Raw genomic sequence first — 15,221 nt, 5'->3', positions numbered from 1 at the left:
GACATGGGAATAAACCCCGGCCAGACCCTGTGTGGAGCAGGTTTGAAATTTCAGCAGAACAGTGGAGATAAACTCTTTAGAAGAGGCGTGGGTAAGGCCTTTATGAAGAGATACACAGTCCATGCCCTGGGGAAGGCTTTTATGTGCTGTGAGGCTAGGAAGGATTTCCCGGGTATCTCTCGCTATTTCCAGCAGTAGATTGTTTTTTTTTTCATCTTTTATTTTATTTTATTTTTAAACTTCACAACATTGCATCAGTTTTGCCAAACATCGAAATGAATCTGCCACAGGTATACCTGTGTTCCCCATCCCGAACCCTCCTCCCTCCTCCCTCCCCATACCCTCCCCCTGGGTCGTCCCAGTGCACCAGCCCCAAGCATGCAGCACCGTGCTAGATTAAATTGCAAAAGGGCACTGAGTTTTTGGAACTTTCTCATAATGGACAAAGGCAGCGTAAATGCCACGAATGTGGGAAAACCTCCCAAAAGTCCAAGCTTGCTCAGCACCAGAGAGTCCACACTGGAGAGAGGCCTTATGAATATGCTGAATGTGGGAAAGCCTTCAGCTATGAATATATATTTGTTTGGCACTGGAATGTCCACACTAGAGAAAGGCCCTATGGGTGCAGTGAACGTGGGAAAGCTTTTAGTGACAAACATGTACTTGTATGGCACCAGTGAATTCACTGGAGAAAGGCCTTACAAGTGCAGTGAATGTGGGAAATCCTTCTGTTGCAAATACAGACTTACTCAGCATCAGAGAGTCCATGTCCATACTGGTGAGAGGACTTACGAGTGCTGCAAATGTGGGAAAACCTTTACCTGTAAACCCATACTTTTTAAGCACCAGGGAATCCACACTGGAGAAAGGCCTTACAAGTGCAGTGAATGTGGGAAAGTCTTTAGATGTAATCCCAGCTTTGTTATATAGAAGAATTCATACAGGAGAAAGGCCTTATGAAGGTAGGGAGTGTGGAAAGCTATTTAGCCAAAGCTCCCAGCTTGTTGTACACCAGAGAACTCACGCGGGAGCCAAGCCATATGATTGTAGTGAATGTGGGAAAAGCTTCACCCCTAAAAGCAAACTTGTTCAGCACCAGAGAGTTCACACTGGAGAGAAGCCTTATGAATGCAGTGAATGTGGAAAAGTCTTTAGGTTCATATCCAGCCTCAGTAAACATAGAAGAGTTCACACTGGAGAAAGGCCTTACAAGTGTAGTGAATGTGGAAAGTTCTTTAAGCGAAGCTCCCACCTTAAAGTGCACTACAAAATTCATACTTGAGCAAAGACGTATTACGAGTGCAGTGAATGTAGGAAATGTTTTAGCCAAAGCTCTACTCTCATTACGCATCTGAGTTCACACCAGAGAAAAACCACACAAGTGCACTAAATGTGGAGAAGTCTTTAGCCAAAGCACCCAACTTAATTAACACCAAAAAGTTCACACCACAGAAGTGCAGCACCAGCACAGCAAGTGGGGGAATATTTTTTGTCAAATGTGTGCTCTAACTCAGCGCCAGAACCTAACAGCCCATAGAGTAGTGTAGTGAATGTAAAAAAGCTTTGAGCCGAAGGTCTAACCTTGTTTGTCATCAGAACACTCATACTGGAGAAAGGCCTTCAAATGAGATGAGGAGAGAAGAGAATGAGCTGTTGCCTTAGTTAATACATCTTGCTGAACTGGCTCTGTGAGGGACTTCTCAACTGTAAGTTGAATGTCACCTGTGTGCACGGCCCTAATGTGGAGATGGTCTGTGGGTACCCAGTTCCTAGGAAACTTTGAGGAGCTAGGCTGTGACCTCCCAGGGCCCTTGACAGACCTCGTGTCATTGTGACTTTCTTACCTCTACCAAGTGGCAGATCCTCATACTGGGCATTTACCAAGTGGCAGATCCACATACAGTAAGATCAGTGTAGATAGACCTTTGTGCTCTCCTGTACCCTAGAGGGAAGCATAAGTGGCCTGAGGACTTGGGTGGTGTCATGCTCTTAGGTCCTGTCAACTGCATAGGACACAACCTAAGCAGCTTTGCCAGTCTGGGTTCTGCTGGAAGCTCATAGAGGTTTACATTATTTGGTGGTATTGGATCATTTTATGCCTAGGATGGATTTTCTAGCTCCAAGTCACCCTTTGGGGAACTGCCTCATTTTGCACTACTTTGTGTAAAAATAAAGACTATTGCTTAACACAACATGCGTCTTTGGTTTTGTTCACTTTGAGACTGCTGTTAAGAACCACATTGGACTATCAGGATGAAGAGGAACAAGTTTTGTGGGTGTTCCAAACTTTGTGTACTTCAGTGGGAATGATAATGGCAGAGAACAGTATTCAGTCTAATTTGATCTAATTTTCCAAGGTCTCCTGGGGTAGACTGCAGGGTTCTGTGGGACTAATGTGACCAGATGTCAGAATTTTGGGTAGGTGTTCAGGTCACCCTGAGATGAGGATAGTTGTGAGCAGCACCAGTGTTTTGTTTTGTTTTGTTTTTGGAGCTGCATAAGTTGTCTTTTCACATGAGATGTCACATCATGCCCCCAGTATTGTTTAAGGGAAGAAGGTCCCTAGGCCCAGCCATAGCAGAGCCACATGCCACAATGTCCACAACTTGGGGCTGGTGTTGCTCAGTGTTAACTTACAGACACTGGGTGGGAATCATACTTGTTGCAGAAACAGGCATAGAGTTAATAGGAACTGAGAGACTAGCAAACAAGAAGGGACACACCTTTTCTAAAGCTGCATCCACATATGTTCCCATGGCTGTTTACGATAAAGTTTTTGCCAAAATTCTCAGATGTTACAGAACTGGTTTTGGCGTCATATAGCATCTGCAGATTGTTTATCTAAGGCCATTACCGCACAGTGAAGACAGTGGGGAATAAGAGCAGAAATCCTGAAGTCCAGGCATGTGATTTTCAGGACCCAGACAGAGTTCCTGGATAACTTTGATTGCTCACCAGTCTTCATTGCTACTCTGACAGAATCCCTCCCATAAGACCAAGAGAGAGAATGGATTTGAGGTGTGATTGCCAGAGTTCTCCTTTTCCAAAAAGATACTGATTTTTATGTGAAGTCAATTTTTATACAGATTTAATTGAGCTTATGTATAGTTGGTCTGCACTGAATAGAACATCCCTAAATTGTCCAACTTGATAAGTTTCAACCACGCATGGAACCATCATCATAACAAACATCCATCACTACCTGTAGAGCCCCTATGTGTGTACTGAATGTGACAAAGCTTTGAGCCAAAGGTCTAACCTCATTTGTCACCAGTATGCTCATACTAGAGAAAGGCCTTCAAATGAGATGAGAAGAGAAACAAATGAGCTATCTCCTTAGTTAATACATCTTACTGAACTGGCTCTGTAAAGGACTCCTCAACTGTAAGTTGAATGCCATCTGTGTGCCCACCCCTAGTGTGGAGATGGCCTGTGGGTACATCTCCAATTCAGTAACTCAGTGTTTTCCAGAACTTTAATATCATTGGAGTCTTTAATGTTTACTTTTTTATTTGTCATTTTCTTTCTACATGCATAGTTACTTTAAGAATCATCCAAGTTGCCAATGTGAATAATTTTTTTCTGATAAATATATTATTTGGGTAGACCATCGTTTAACTGTTTATCCATTCATCTGTTAAAGGATGGGGTTTTGTGGTTTGTTTCCAGTTTGCCTGCCACAAGTAAGCAAACAAGTAAATAAAATCCTTTATATGGACACTTGGTTTCATGTTCTAAAATGAATGACTACCCATTTGCATTCCCATTGACAGTGTTCAATTCCCCGTTATTCCTCACCAGTAGTGGTTGGTATGGTTAGTATTTTAAATATTACCTGTTTTAAAAGTATGGAGACTATTATCTGATTGCATTTCCCTACTAACTCATGATGTTGGACTTTTTTTTTTCATTTGCCAGATAATCTGAGAAGACAATAAGTGTGTTGGAACTTCAGTTTTCTTCACTGAATGACTTGGCTAGGTTCTCAGAACATTATTCGCCACTTTATACTCCTAATAATTAACATACTTGACATACATAAAAATATTTACTCATTTTTACATAGGACATTTAGCCCCACCCTGCCTCATTTAACTTTTAAATAATTCAAAGTGTATTTCCAGACTTTGACACTTTTTCGTAATTTTCATAATTTAATCAAATACAGGAATCTCCTGCTTTCCAAAGTTCAGATTACATCACTTGTGTTTTATAAAAGACACATTAGTACATGTTTTTATGAAATCCAAAGAAACTTCTGAAGTATTTTAATCACTTTTATGAAAAAAGCCATAACACCATATTAATGGCTGTTCATTGGGAAAACCGAAGTGGTGTATCAGAATTTTGAGAAAGAAGGGAATATTTCTGCTTTATGACATCTCAGTTTATGAAACATTTCCTAGGAAAGCTGTTCATTGGGATAGCAGGAGCAATCTGTAATTAAGCTCAAGTCACTAAACCATATTCATTTTCTATGGCTACTATAATGAATAACCACAAAGTTGATGGTTTCAGACGAAACATTATGAATTATTTTACTCTTCTGGACGTCAGAAGTCTAAATCACTTTCACAGGGATAAAGTCAAAGTGTGACTAGGGGCTTGGTCTCTCTGGAGGCTCTAGGAATGAATTGTTGTCCTTGCCTTTTCCAAAGTCTAGAGCTGCATTCCTTGTGTTTGACGGCTGAAGACCACTTCCTTCCAAGACCAGCAGTGCAGCATTTCAGTCATCAAATCGCCTTCCTCTACCTGTCTTTTATGAGGAGACCTTGGAGTCCATCTCCGGACAAACATACTTTTGGGGTAATCTCCTCTCCAAATCCCTAATCGAGTTGGCAAAGTCTCTGACCATATAAGGTAACATGAGTTCCAAAGATGACCCAGTTGTCTTCGGGGAATATTCATCAGCCTGCCGCTTTGAGTCTAAGTCCTTCAAAATGTGTTTGTTTTCAGGTATATTCATTGCAATCATAATGCAAAATATTACTTGTAGGTGTGTATCATAAATGTCTTTGACCTCTAAGTATGTATGACCTCATAATTTTTCCAAAATGTTGACGTCACTAAGTCCTCTACCTGTACCACATTCTCAATTTCAAGTTCTTAAAATTTTAGAATGCTTGATGCCCTGTGTGGCACGACTCCCTACGCGTGCTGACACCTCCTTTTTCTGTCTTTGAGAAGAGTGGTTCCACGGATATCTGGTGCGTCCCCTTTAAGAAGCGTGAACCCCGCCAGTAACTCGGAGCCTTGGAAAATTGCTTCCCAGCCACCCACCACGGTCAGGCGGAACTTTCCTGGCAGTCTGGAACACCGAACCTAGCCGTGGCAGACAGCGGAGTTAACTACATTTCCCTGAAAACAAAGCGCAGCCCGTGTGGGTCACTGGGCCAATGAAAACGCGGGGCTGAGCCACTTCCGTTCTGTAAGAAGGCGTCTGGGCGGGTCTTCCGGCCGGTACCGCGGGCGACATTTTTAAACTCCAGCCTGATTTCGTGTGTGGAACTTCAGAATTTGGTCGGCCTGAGGTGAAGGAAGGCAGGAAGGCGCTGTGCCCGCTGCTCTCAGGGGGGTCTGAGGCTCTGCGCGGCGCCATCCGGCCTGACTCTGACTTGGGACAGAGACAGGCGCCGCGGTGCCCAGGCCCCACCTTCGCCCTCAGGCTCAGCTGTGACGGCCGAGCTGACAGATCCGCTTCAGGTAAACGCTGCGCCCTCCGAGCTCTCAGCCAACTCTTCTCATTCTGCGGTATTTTTGTACTTACCTGTGTTCTCTTTCAAGTATCCTGTGTATGTTTTCATTTCTTAACCAAAACCTAGGTTTTTCTAATTTTGAAATATGACCTGCTTGGGAGAAAATAAATGCTTCTGACCTACGTGCAGTTGAAAAACCAGCTGTTATTAATAGCCGTTCAATGCTCAAATCAAGCAATGAGGTACAAGTAGGACCCAAAAGCCGCCTGTGGAGGTCCTTCCAAAACTATTGTCCCGTCTCCCAAATGTTAAGATGTTGTCTTTTGTTTCAAGTGAGCGGGTTTTTTTGTTGTTTGTTTGTTGCTTTCTTGATTGTTTTGCTTCTTACACGTCGCTAGTGGTAGAACCTGCCTGCCAGTGCAGCAGACATAAGTGACGTGGGTTCCATCTCTGGGTCAGGAAGATCCCCTGGAGGAGGAAATGGCAACCCACTCCAGTATTCTTGCCTGGAGAATCCCATGGACAGAGGAGCCTGGCGGGCTACAGTCCGTAAGGTCGCAAAGAGTCGGACACGACTGAAGCGGCTTAGCGCACACACATAGTTTTGCCAACTGTGTGGAGAATATTCGAGGACCGTAGTTGCCCTTTGCTCAGTTGTTTTAAAACTTTTACAACTGAAATCATATAAGTATTAAGTGTTTCTGTTTTTGTTTTCTTTTGGAGAAGATGGTGTGACTTCACCCATTTTTTCGTGTCTATCCGCTAATTTTCTTTACTTTTGCAGTATTATATAGTGAGTGTATAGTCTATGGGGCTTCTGAGGTGGCGCTAGTTGTAAAGAATCCACCTGCCAGTTCAGAAGACACAAGAGAAGCAGGTTCGATCCCTGGATATGGAAGGTCCCCTGGTACCCTATTCCAGTATTCTTGCCTGGAGAATCCCGTGGATAGAGGAGCCTGGTGGGTAACAGTCCATGGTGTCACAAAAAATCAGACAGGACTGAGTGACTGAGCACATACATTATATGAGTAAGATGTCTTTATAAAATCAGCTGTTGAAGGCTTTTTTGGTCAGCTTTCTTTATTTATAACCATTGCTATTCCAGCCATAACTTCTTTGCCTTCTGTTGTGTGTTAAGGACATATCTGTCTAGCATATATGTTAAAATTATTATTGTATTTAAATGAATATTTCCACCTTTTGATCTTATTTTGCTCCATCTTACTAATGTTAACTTAATTCTTTGAATGAGATGATTATACTTATTTTTAATGGATCCCGTAGTTGTATTTTCAGACTCTCTTTTTGCATTATGCCTACTTAACAGTTCTGCAGTATACAGCCATTTAAGAATTTTTCTTCTCTTTCAGTGATTGTACTCTGCTAATATTTATTTCACCGTTACGTGATGCTCCTCTGGTAGTTTCGGAAGAAAATGATTATTTTGTAAAACACTTGTTTTAAAAGGAGGATTAAATGAATCATTGTAAAAATAAAAACTTATAATGCTGGGAATCCTTACCAAGATACTTAGAACCCAAGAAGGTATTTTCATGTTTATTTAAAGAGGATTGAACAGAGATCAGTTCATATAGGTTCTTTCCTTTGTCTTAAGTTTAAAGAGTCATCAGTGATGTCCAGTTATCTCAAACTGTTGGAAGCCACACACATTTACTCTGATTCTAGCAATAATCCCTTTCTCACAGATTAATTTTCTGGAGCCATTTTCTTCTTGTAATTCTCTCTCTCTCTCTCTCTCTTTTGTGTGTGTGTGTGTGTGTGTGTGTGTGTGGTTGCACTGCTTGGCTTGTGGAATCTAGGTTCCCCAACCAGGTATAGAACCCAGGTCCACTGCAGTGAAAGTAGCACATTCTAACCACTGGGCAGCCAGAGAATTCTGAGATCCATTTTCAAAGCGAAGTCAGTGGTGTTTCCATTCTCTACAACAGGAGAAAAAAGCTTGTAGGAAGTTAATCTGTTTGAACATTTATGGGGGAAAAAAACTGGATATATTAAAGAATATGGTTCACGTATAAGTTTTTTAAAAAACAATCTTTAAGATAACCAAAGTAAAATTAGAAAAGGAGTATAGGAACTCCTGTCCAAATGTGGGGTCCAGCTACAAGCTATGAGAGGAAAAGGTTATTATTGGAAGGGAGAAATGGAAGACTGGAATCAAATGGCAATGTCGGAAGGAGCCCTGCTTAATTCTTATATGCACGGCTGGGGCTACAGTAGCTCTATATGACCTGCCACAAGCATCTCCTGTCTAACCAGGTAGCTTACTCTTTGGATCATTGGGCTCCAGTCGTACTAGCCTCATGGAGCTACTCAGACACATCAGACATGAATCTCATAGAAAGGCTTTGCACTTATTAGTCCCACTTCTAGAAAACCTTTTCTGAAGTCAGACGTATGACCTTATGGCACAACTCCATAACATTTTCTGCCCTCTTTATGATTTAGTTTTCTATTGAGTAATTTGTCTTCACCTGAAATATTGAACAGTTATCTCATTAATCTTTCTTGCCTTTGTTGCTGATGGGAATTAAAGTTACATGGCACTACTCTTCCCACAGGTTCCATGTTCAACAGAACAACTGATGGACTCTTCACTGGTGAGTATTGGTGTTCTGAAAGATTTTTCTGCTGCTTTTCGTGAACTTGGTGTCTGGACACCCTAGAGAAACCCTGAGTGCAGAATTCCAAGTCCAGGCCAGAGGGTATATGGAAAGATTCCAAATTTGGCAACCAGGGGACTGAAATGTGCAAGATTGTATGTGTAGGGGTTACTATGTCCAAATGCTCGAGGATGCAATTGAGATGAGTGTATTTTAGGACTGTTGGGTCTCTGTTTATGCAGTAGGAACAGAGAACAAGGGAACCAGGGTCAGGGCTAGACTGGTAGCCTGATAAGATGAGTTTCTGTTCTGAGACTGATGGCAGAAATGGGATTTTTGTAATAGAAATGAAAAGTGATATTACTTAAGTTTCAAGAGGCTGCCTCTGGGTGCAGAGTGCACAACAGCCTGGTGGAGAGGAAGACAAAGAAACATAGAAGCTGTCTTAATTTTCCAGATGTACATGGCTCTAGCTGCACCAAAGTGGTGTATGTGGAGATATGAAAACTACTTGGTTTCTACTTTTTCTAAGTAAAGGCTGATCAGATTTTTCCAATGTGGAGGAATCACATGCTTCCAAAGTTTTTTCCATTTGCATCTGGAAAGGTGGAAGTGCCATCAACTGATTTGGGGAAGTCTGGTAAGAGGACTTTTCAGTGAGAATATTAGGAATTGAGTTTTGGCCCTGTTAAGCCTCAGATGTTGCAGTGGCTCCCAAGTGTAGGAGACAAGTGGATGGCTGAACATGTAGATCTAGAGTAATGGGGAGGCTTTCGGATGCCATTAGGGGACAGAGGAGACACAGACAGACAAAGAAGTGGAGTTGTCATCAGCAAGAAGGTAAGGGGAAGGGGAAGGCCAGTTGGTAAGTCAGCTTTCTGTGGGGAAAAGCTATGGTACTGATGTGGAAGAAAAGCAGAAATGAGATAAATTGATAGCAAAGTCATGCTGGTGCTAATTTATTCTCCTCTGACTCACTAGGCTTTTGTGGTAGAACTTGGGAAGCTTGTGACAGAATGTCACAGTTTCTTTAGGCTGTGTTAAGTGGGTGTGGATTTTGAATGGGTGTTATATGAGCAAAGATGGTAACTGTTAAAGAGACATAGTGCAGTATGGAAGTGGAATCTGACCAGAGGTATTTAGATTTTGTCTGTTGTGACTGAGATAAAGTCAGGATCAAGGCCTGGTGGGAAAGCCAACTTGGTGGTCCATGTGGTGAAGATGGGGGTCAGATGTCTGAGAATGTCCACTGAGTGATAATGATATGCATGTAGGGAAGGTGTGTGAACTAATTGACTGAGGGCTCTGTAGTAGGACTTTGAGAAGGGTGGGTTCAAGTTGTTGGTGTCTGGAGTGGATCATCTGGGGACTGTCAGACTGTTGTCTTGCAGGAGAGGAAAGGGGCTCTGCATGCCAGGCCCACAGCCAGAGTTTTGGGTACCACTGCCCTCTAAATTAGGGAGCCAGGGAGGATGATGACACCAGAGTGAATGTGGATTAGGGTTGGGGGTGTTCTTAGGGTCCTAGGGAAAGAGGCTGCTCATGCACACATCTGTTCCCATCATCATAGAGCCCTGTGACCTTTGAGGATGTGGCTGTTTACTTTTCCCAAGAGGAATGGAGGCTCCTTGGTGAGGCCCAGAAATTCCTGTACCGCGATGTCATGCTGGAGACCTTTGCACTGGTTGTGTCCTTGGGTAAGGCCCTCACCCCTATGCCAGCATCCTGGACAGGTCTCTGCCTTTCCCCTTTTCTCTAAGAGCAAGTCTGTTCTGTTCACAGCTAGACAGTGGGCACCTCTCTATTACTTCTTCCCTGTCCTCTGTGTTGTGGGTACCAAGCCTGAGTGAGTGTGTGTTCCACCTCCTTTCACAGGTGGCCCCAATGCCAGCGGCTGAAGTTTTCTCAGCAAAAATTTTCTGGATCATAAGCCTTGGAGTTAGCTTAGTGATTTCCATTCATTTCAGCTTCTCCCTGTCAAGTTGACTCTGTAGACCCCTGTACCTTTGTGCAGCTTCTGCCTCCTTCCTGCTGACATTTCTTTGGGCCTCACTGTTTCAGGAATTGTTGGGACCCAGCATGGTCACCATTTATGGGGTGCATATAGCTATGAGATTCAAAGATTATTTTTATCATTATTTTTTTCTTGAATTCTTTTGAGATTGGTTGTTTTCCCATGGGAAACTGTCTTGTTCTTTTCTTAGAATGTGGATCTTCTAAGTCCCATGTTGTTGTCCAGTTGAAGCTGGGAGGAGAACCTTGGGTATAGGAGAGAGTGGACATGATTCCAAGCACAGGAAGCAGGGCTCAAAATGGGTCTGGTCCTGATGATTGGCATCACAGGGAGCAGTGACGTTGTGGCTGGATTCAGTCAAATTTTGAATATGTCCTGGCCCCAACACTGTTTGTGGTCTAAGACCAGTGACTTGTTATCTCATTTCTGTTTCTTCTCCATTCTTGACACATTCCCCCTGTGATTTCTACCCTGGCTTCCAACCCAGGATTATCCCTCACCTCTCTGGCTTCCACTCCTCATTGTTCCTCAACATCCTCACTCTAATGCTTTCCACTGTTTGCCTATGCTTACTGTGTCATAAAACCTGCACCTCTCCTTAAAATAGTCCTGAACACCAGCTACTCAGTGACACAATATCCTGGGCCTTGACATAGCTTTCCACACAGCACACATGTGTCACCAGCAGCCAAGGCCCTGGTGAAAACCATTCCTGTAGGAGTGCATTATGGACCCCTGGCTCCTCCATTTAATATCCACCCTCTTGTGTCTTTTGCCTGGTGAGTCCTTCCTGTTCTGTGATGTGTAGAAGCCCAGTTCTACAGATTGGGGCTTTTCCTTACCTGCCCACAGCTCCTTGTCCTGAACTAGTCCCATGGATTTATTCTTTCTATGTCAGACACATATGGTGCAAAACATCTGCCTTTTTAAAAACCTTTTCCTACATTAAGTTCACCCGCATTTTTCTGATTTCAGGGTGTTGTCATACAGCAGAGGATGAACAGACACCTTCTGAGCAGAATGTTTCTGTAGAAGTGCCACAGAGAAATACCAAAAAGACAGACCTGTCCAGCCAGAAGGTCTGTCCCTGGGACATGGGTAACCTGGCCTTAGAAGGTGGTTTGCGTGGACCCGAGGTCCTGCGAACAAACCCTGGCCAGACACTGTGTGGGACAGATGTGAAATCCCACCAGCACGGTGGAGAGAAGCTCATGAGAAGAGATTTGGGTAAGGCCTTAATGAGGAACTGCACAGTCCATGCATTGGAGAAGGCTTTTAAGTGCCAGGAGGCGAGGAAGGATTCCCCTGGTACCTCTGACCATGCCCAGCACCAGGTTAAACCGCAAATGATGGAGTTTGTAGCAGAGTCTCACAATGGAGAAAAGCGCTTCAAGTGCGATGACTGTGGGAAACTCTTCTACCGGAAGTCCAGGCTTGCTCAGCACCATCGAGTCCACACCGGAGAGAAGCCTTATGAATGCAGCGAATGTGGGAAAGTCTTCAGATGCAGCTCCAGCCTTGCTATACATAGAAGGATTCACACAGGGGAAAGGCCTTATGAGTGTAGAGAATGTGGGAAGTTCTTTAGGCAACACTCCCAGCTTGTTGTGCACCAGAGAATTCACACTGGAGCCAGACCATATGAGTGCAGTGAATGTGGGAAAACATTTAGTACTAAAACCAAACTTGATCAGCACCGGCGAGTCCACACTGGAGAGAGGCCTTATGAATGTGGAGAATGTGGAAGAACCTACACCTGTAAACGCATGCTTATTCAGCACCAGCTGGTCCACACTGGAGAGTGGCCTCATGAGTGCAGTGAATGTGGGAAAGCATTTAGATACATGGCCAGCCTTGTTATGCATAGAAGAATTCACAGTGGGGAAAGGCCTTATGAGTGTAATGAATGTGGGAAGTCCTTTAGGCAAAGAGCCCACCTTCAAGTCCACAATAGAATTCATACTGGAGCAAAGACTTTTGAGTGCAGTGAATGTGGAAAATGTTTTAGCCAAAATTCTATTCTTACTACACACCAGAGAGTTCACACTGGAGAAAGGCCTTATAAGTGCTGTGATTGTGGGAAATGTTTTAGCCAGAAATCTACTCTCATTAAGCACCTGAATTTACACTGGAGAAAAGTCACCTGAGTGTACCAAATGTGGAGAATTTCTTTAGCTATAGCACCTGAACAAGGGGAAAAAAAGCTGAAAAGTTCACACCACAGAAAGACCCCACAAGTGCAACAAATATGGAAATATTTTCTGTCACAGGTCAGCTCTGATTGAGCACCAGACCCAGGAGTGCAGAGAATGTAGGAAAGCTTTCAGCTGAAGGTATAACCACATTGGTCACCAAAAAGTTCATACTGGAGAAAGACCTTCAAACCAAATGAAGAGAGAAGCCAATGAGCTGTCTCCTTAATTAATACATCTTACTTAACAGGCTCTATGAGGGCATCATCAGCCAAAAGCTGAATGCCATCCATGTGCACAGCCCTGGTGTGGAGAGGGCCTGTGGATACTTGGTTCTCTGGAAGCTTTAAGGAGCTAAGATCTACTTCCTAACCTGTGCAGCAGCCTTGCCAGACTTCGTCACTGTGAATTTCTTCCCTCTACCAGATGGCAGATTCCTGTTCTGGTTGTCAGTCCCGCAGTGTGATCAGGGTAGGTAGACCTTTGTGCTCTCCTGTCCCTTAGAGGGAAGCATGTGTAGCCTGAGCACTTGGGTGACGTCATGCTCTTAGATCCTGTCAACTGCCTAGGATATGGCCTAAGCAGCTTTGATCTTGGGCATCCAGTCTGGGTTCTACTGGCAGCTCATAGAGGTTTACTTTGTTTGGTGGTATTGGGTTGTGTCATGTTCAAGATGGATTTTCTAGCTCCAAGTCACCCTTTGGGGAACTGCCTCATTTTGCACTGCTTTGTGTAAAAATAAAGACTATTGTTTAAGACAACATGCATCTTGGGTTTTGTTCACCTTCAGACTGCTGTTAAGAACCAAACTGGACTGTCAAGATGAAGAGTAAAAAAGTTTTATGGGTGTTTCAGACTTCGTATAATACCTCAGTTGGAATATGACAGAGAATAGTGTTCAGTCTAGTTTGGGTCTAATTTGCATTGTCCAAGGGCTCCTGGTATGGACTCCAGGGCTCTGTGGAACTAATGCTGTGACCTGGATGTTAGGATTTTTGATGGGTCCTGAAGGAATTTTTGATGGGTCCCAAGGCCACCTTGAGATGAGGACTGTGAGCAGCAAAGTGATTTTTGGAGCTGTGTGGATTGTTCTCTTTTCACGTGGGATATCACATCATCCCCCTAGTACTGTTCAATGGAAGAAGTTCTCTAGGTCCAGCTGGAACAGAGCCATGTGCCATAATGTGCATAATGTGGCAGGCTGGTGTTGCTGAGTGTTAGGCTACAGACATTGGGGGGGACCATACTTGGTTCAGAAATGGGGGATTAGTAGGAACTGAGAATCTAGCAACAGGAAGGGATACACCTTTTCTAAAAGGGCATTCATAAATGTTCCCATAACTGTGGCTGTTGATGATAAGGTTTTTGCAGAAATTTTCAGAAGTTACAGCTGTGTTTCTCTTCCTCTTGAGCCTGCAGTCAGTGACTGAAGAATGTAAAGGTTTTGGCATCACATAGCATCTGCAAATCTTAAGGCCATTGCTGCACAGTGAAAGCAGTGGGTAAATGAGAGTGAGAGTCCTGTAGTCCAGGCATGTGAGTTTTAGGACCCAGGCAGAGTTCCTAAATAACTCAAGTGTAAGCACCTTTTTATTGTTCAGCAATCTTCATTTCTACTGTGACAGAATTTCTATGAGACCAGGAGAGGTGGTAGATTTGAGGTGTGGTTGCCAGAGTTCTTTTCCAAAATGGAGATTCAGATTTTTATGTGAAGCCAATTTCTATCCCGATCTGGTTGAGATGTACAGTTGCCATGCTCTGAGCATAACTGCAGCTGAATTACCAAACTTACCAGCTTGGTAAGTTTTAACACTTGCAAAGTCACAGAACCATCATCATAGCAAACATCCATCACTACCATATGTCTCCCAGGATCCCAGGCAACTACTATTGACTGATTTTTCTGTCATTAAATTAGTGTTTTCCAGACTTCTAATATCATTGGTTTCTCTGGTGGCTCAGATGGTAAAGAATCCACCTGCAGTTAGGAAGACCTGAGTTTGATCCCTGGGTTGGGAAGATCCCCTGGAGGAGGACAGGGCAATCCACTCCAGTATTCTTGCCTGGAGAATTCCCATTGAGAGAGGATCCTGACGGGCTATAGTCCATGGGGTTGCACAGAGTTGAACAGGACTAAGCACGGCAATATCGTTGAAGTCTAAATGATTACTTTTGTAGTTGTCGTTTTCTTTCTCCATGCGCAGTTATTTTGAGAATCATCTAAGTTGCTAATGTGAATAACTCATTTTTTCCTGATAAATATACTATTTGATATATTTTCATTGTATTTTTTAATCCATTCATCTCTAAAAATGGGGTTTTGTGGGTTGTTTCTAGTTTGCTTGTCACAGATTAGCTTATTGTCATCATACGTAAAATCCTTTATATGAACGTCCAGCTTCATATTCTAAAATAATGACTGTACCCACTTGCATTCCCTTCAATAGTATTCAGTTCCCCTGTATTCCTCACCAGTACTTGGTTGGTATGGTCAGTATTTTAAATATACCTGTTTGAAAAGTGTGGAGATGTATCTCCCTGTGATCTGATTTCATTTCCCTACTGATTCATGATGTTGACCATTTTTGTATTTATTGGCAGGTGTATGTCTTCTTTGACATAATGTCTGTTTTCTTATTAGTGACTGAGAATATGATAAATATGTGGGAACTTGACTTTCTTTCAGTGACTGACTTTG

General features: G+C 43.2%; 1 protein-coding gene and 1 pseudogene across 5 annotated transcripts; both read left to right on the top strand.

Moving 5' to 3' along the window:
- The first annotated feature begins 3 nt into the window (after positions 1 to 3).
- On the top strand, positions 4 to 1,430 carry LOC147354808 (uncharacterized; annotated as a pseudogene).
- A 4,029-nt stretch (positions 1,431 to 5,459) lies between these two features.
- On the top strand, positions 5,460 to 13,284 carry LOC147354807 (uncharacterized). 5 transcript variants are annotated; one of them, XM_086354910.1, is made up of 6 exons: positions 5,460 to 5,703; positions 6,481 to 6,655; positions 7,067 to 7,241; positions 8,276 to 8,314; positions 9,888 to 10,014; positions 11,307 to 13,284. In XM_086354910.1, the coding sequence occupies exons 4-6, from the start codon at positions 8,300 to 8,302 to the stop codon at positions 12,476 to 12,478; spliced, it is 1,314 nt and encodes a 437-aa protein (XP_086211036.1). In that variant the 5' UTR covers positions 5,460 to 5,703; positions 6,481 to 6,655; positions 7,067 to 7,241; positions 8,276 to 8,299; the 3' UTR covers positions 12,479 to 13,284. The 5 variants fall into 5 exon arrangements, with proteins under 5 accessions (XP_086211036.1, XP_086211037.1, XP_086211038.1 ...); XM_086354911.1 differs by lacking the exon at positions 6,481 to 6,655; XM_086354912.1 differs by lacking the exon at positions 7,067 to 7,241.
- Positions 13,285 to 15,221: the final 1,937 nt, after the last annotated feature.

This window comes from Bos grunniens, chromosome 18 (assembly GCF_055505025.1).
Source record: "Bos grunniens cultivar Pamir isolate PY7600 chromosome 18, Bosgru_T2T1.0, whole genome shotgun sequence".
Lineage (NCBI taxonomy): Eukaryota > Metazoa > Chordata > Mammalia > Artiodactyla > Bovidae > Bos > Bos grunniens.
This window is presented reverse-complemented; position numbering and strand designations above follow the sequence as displayed.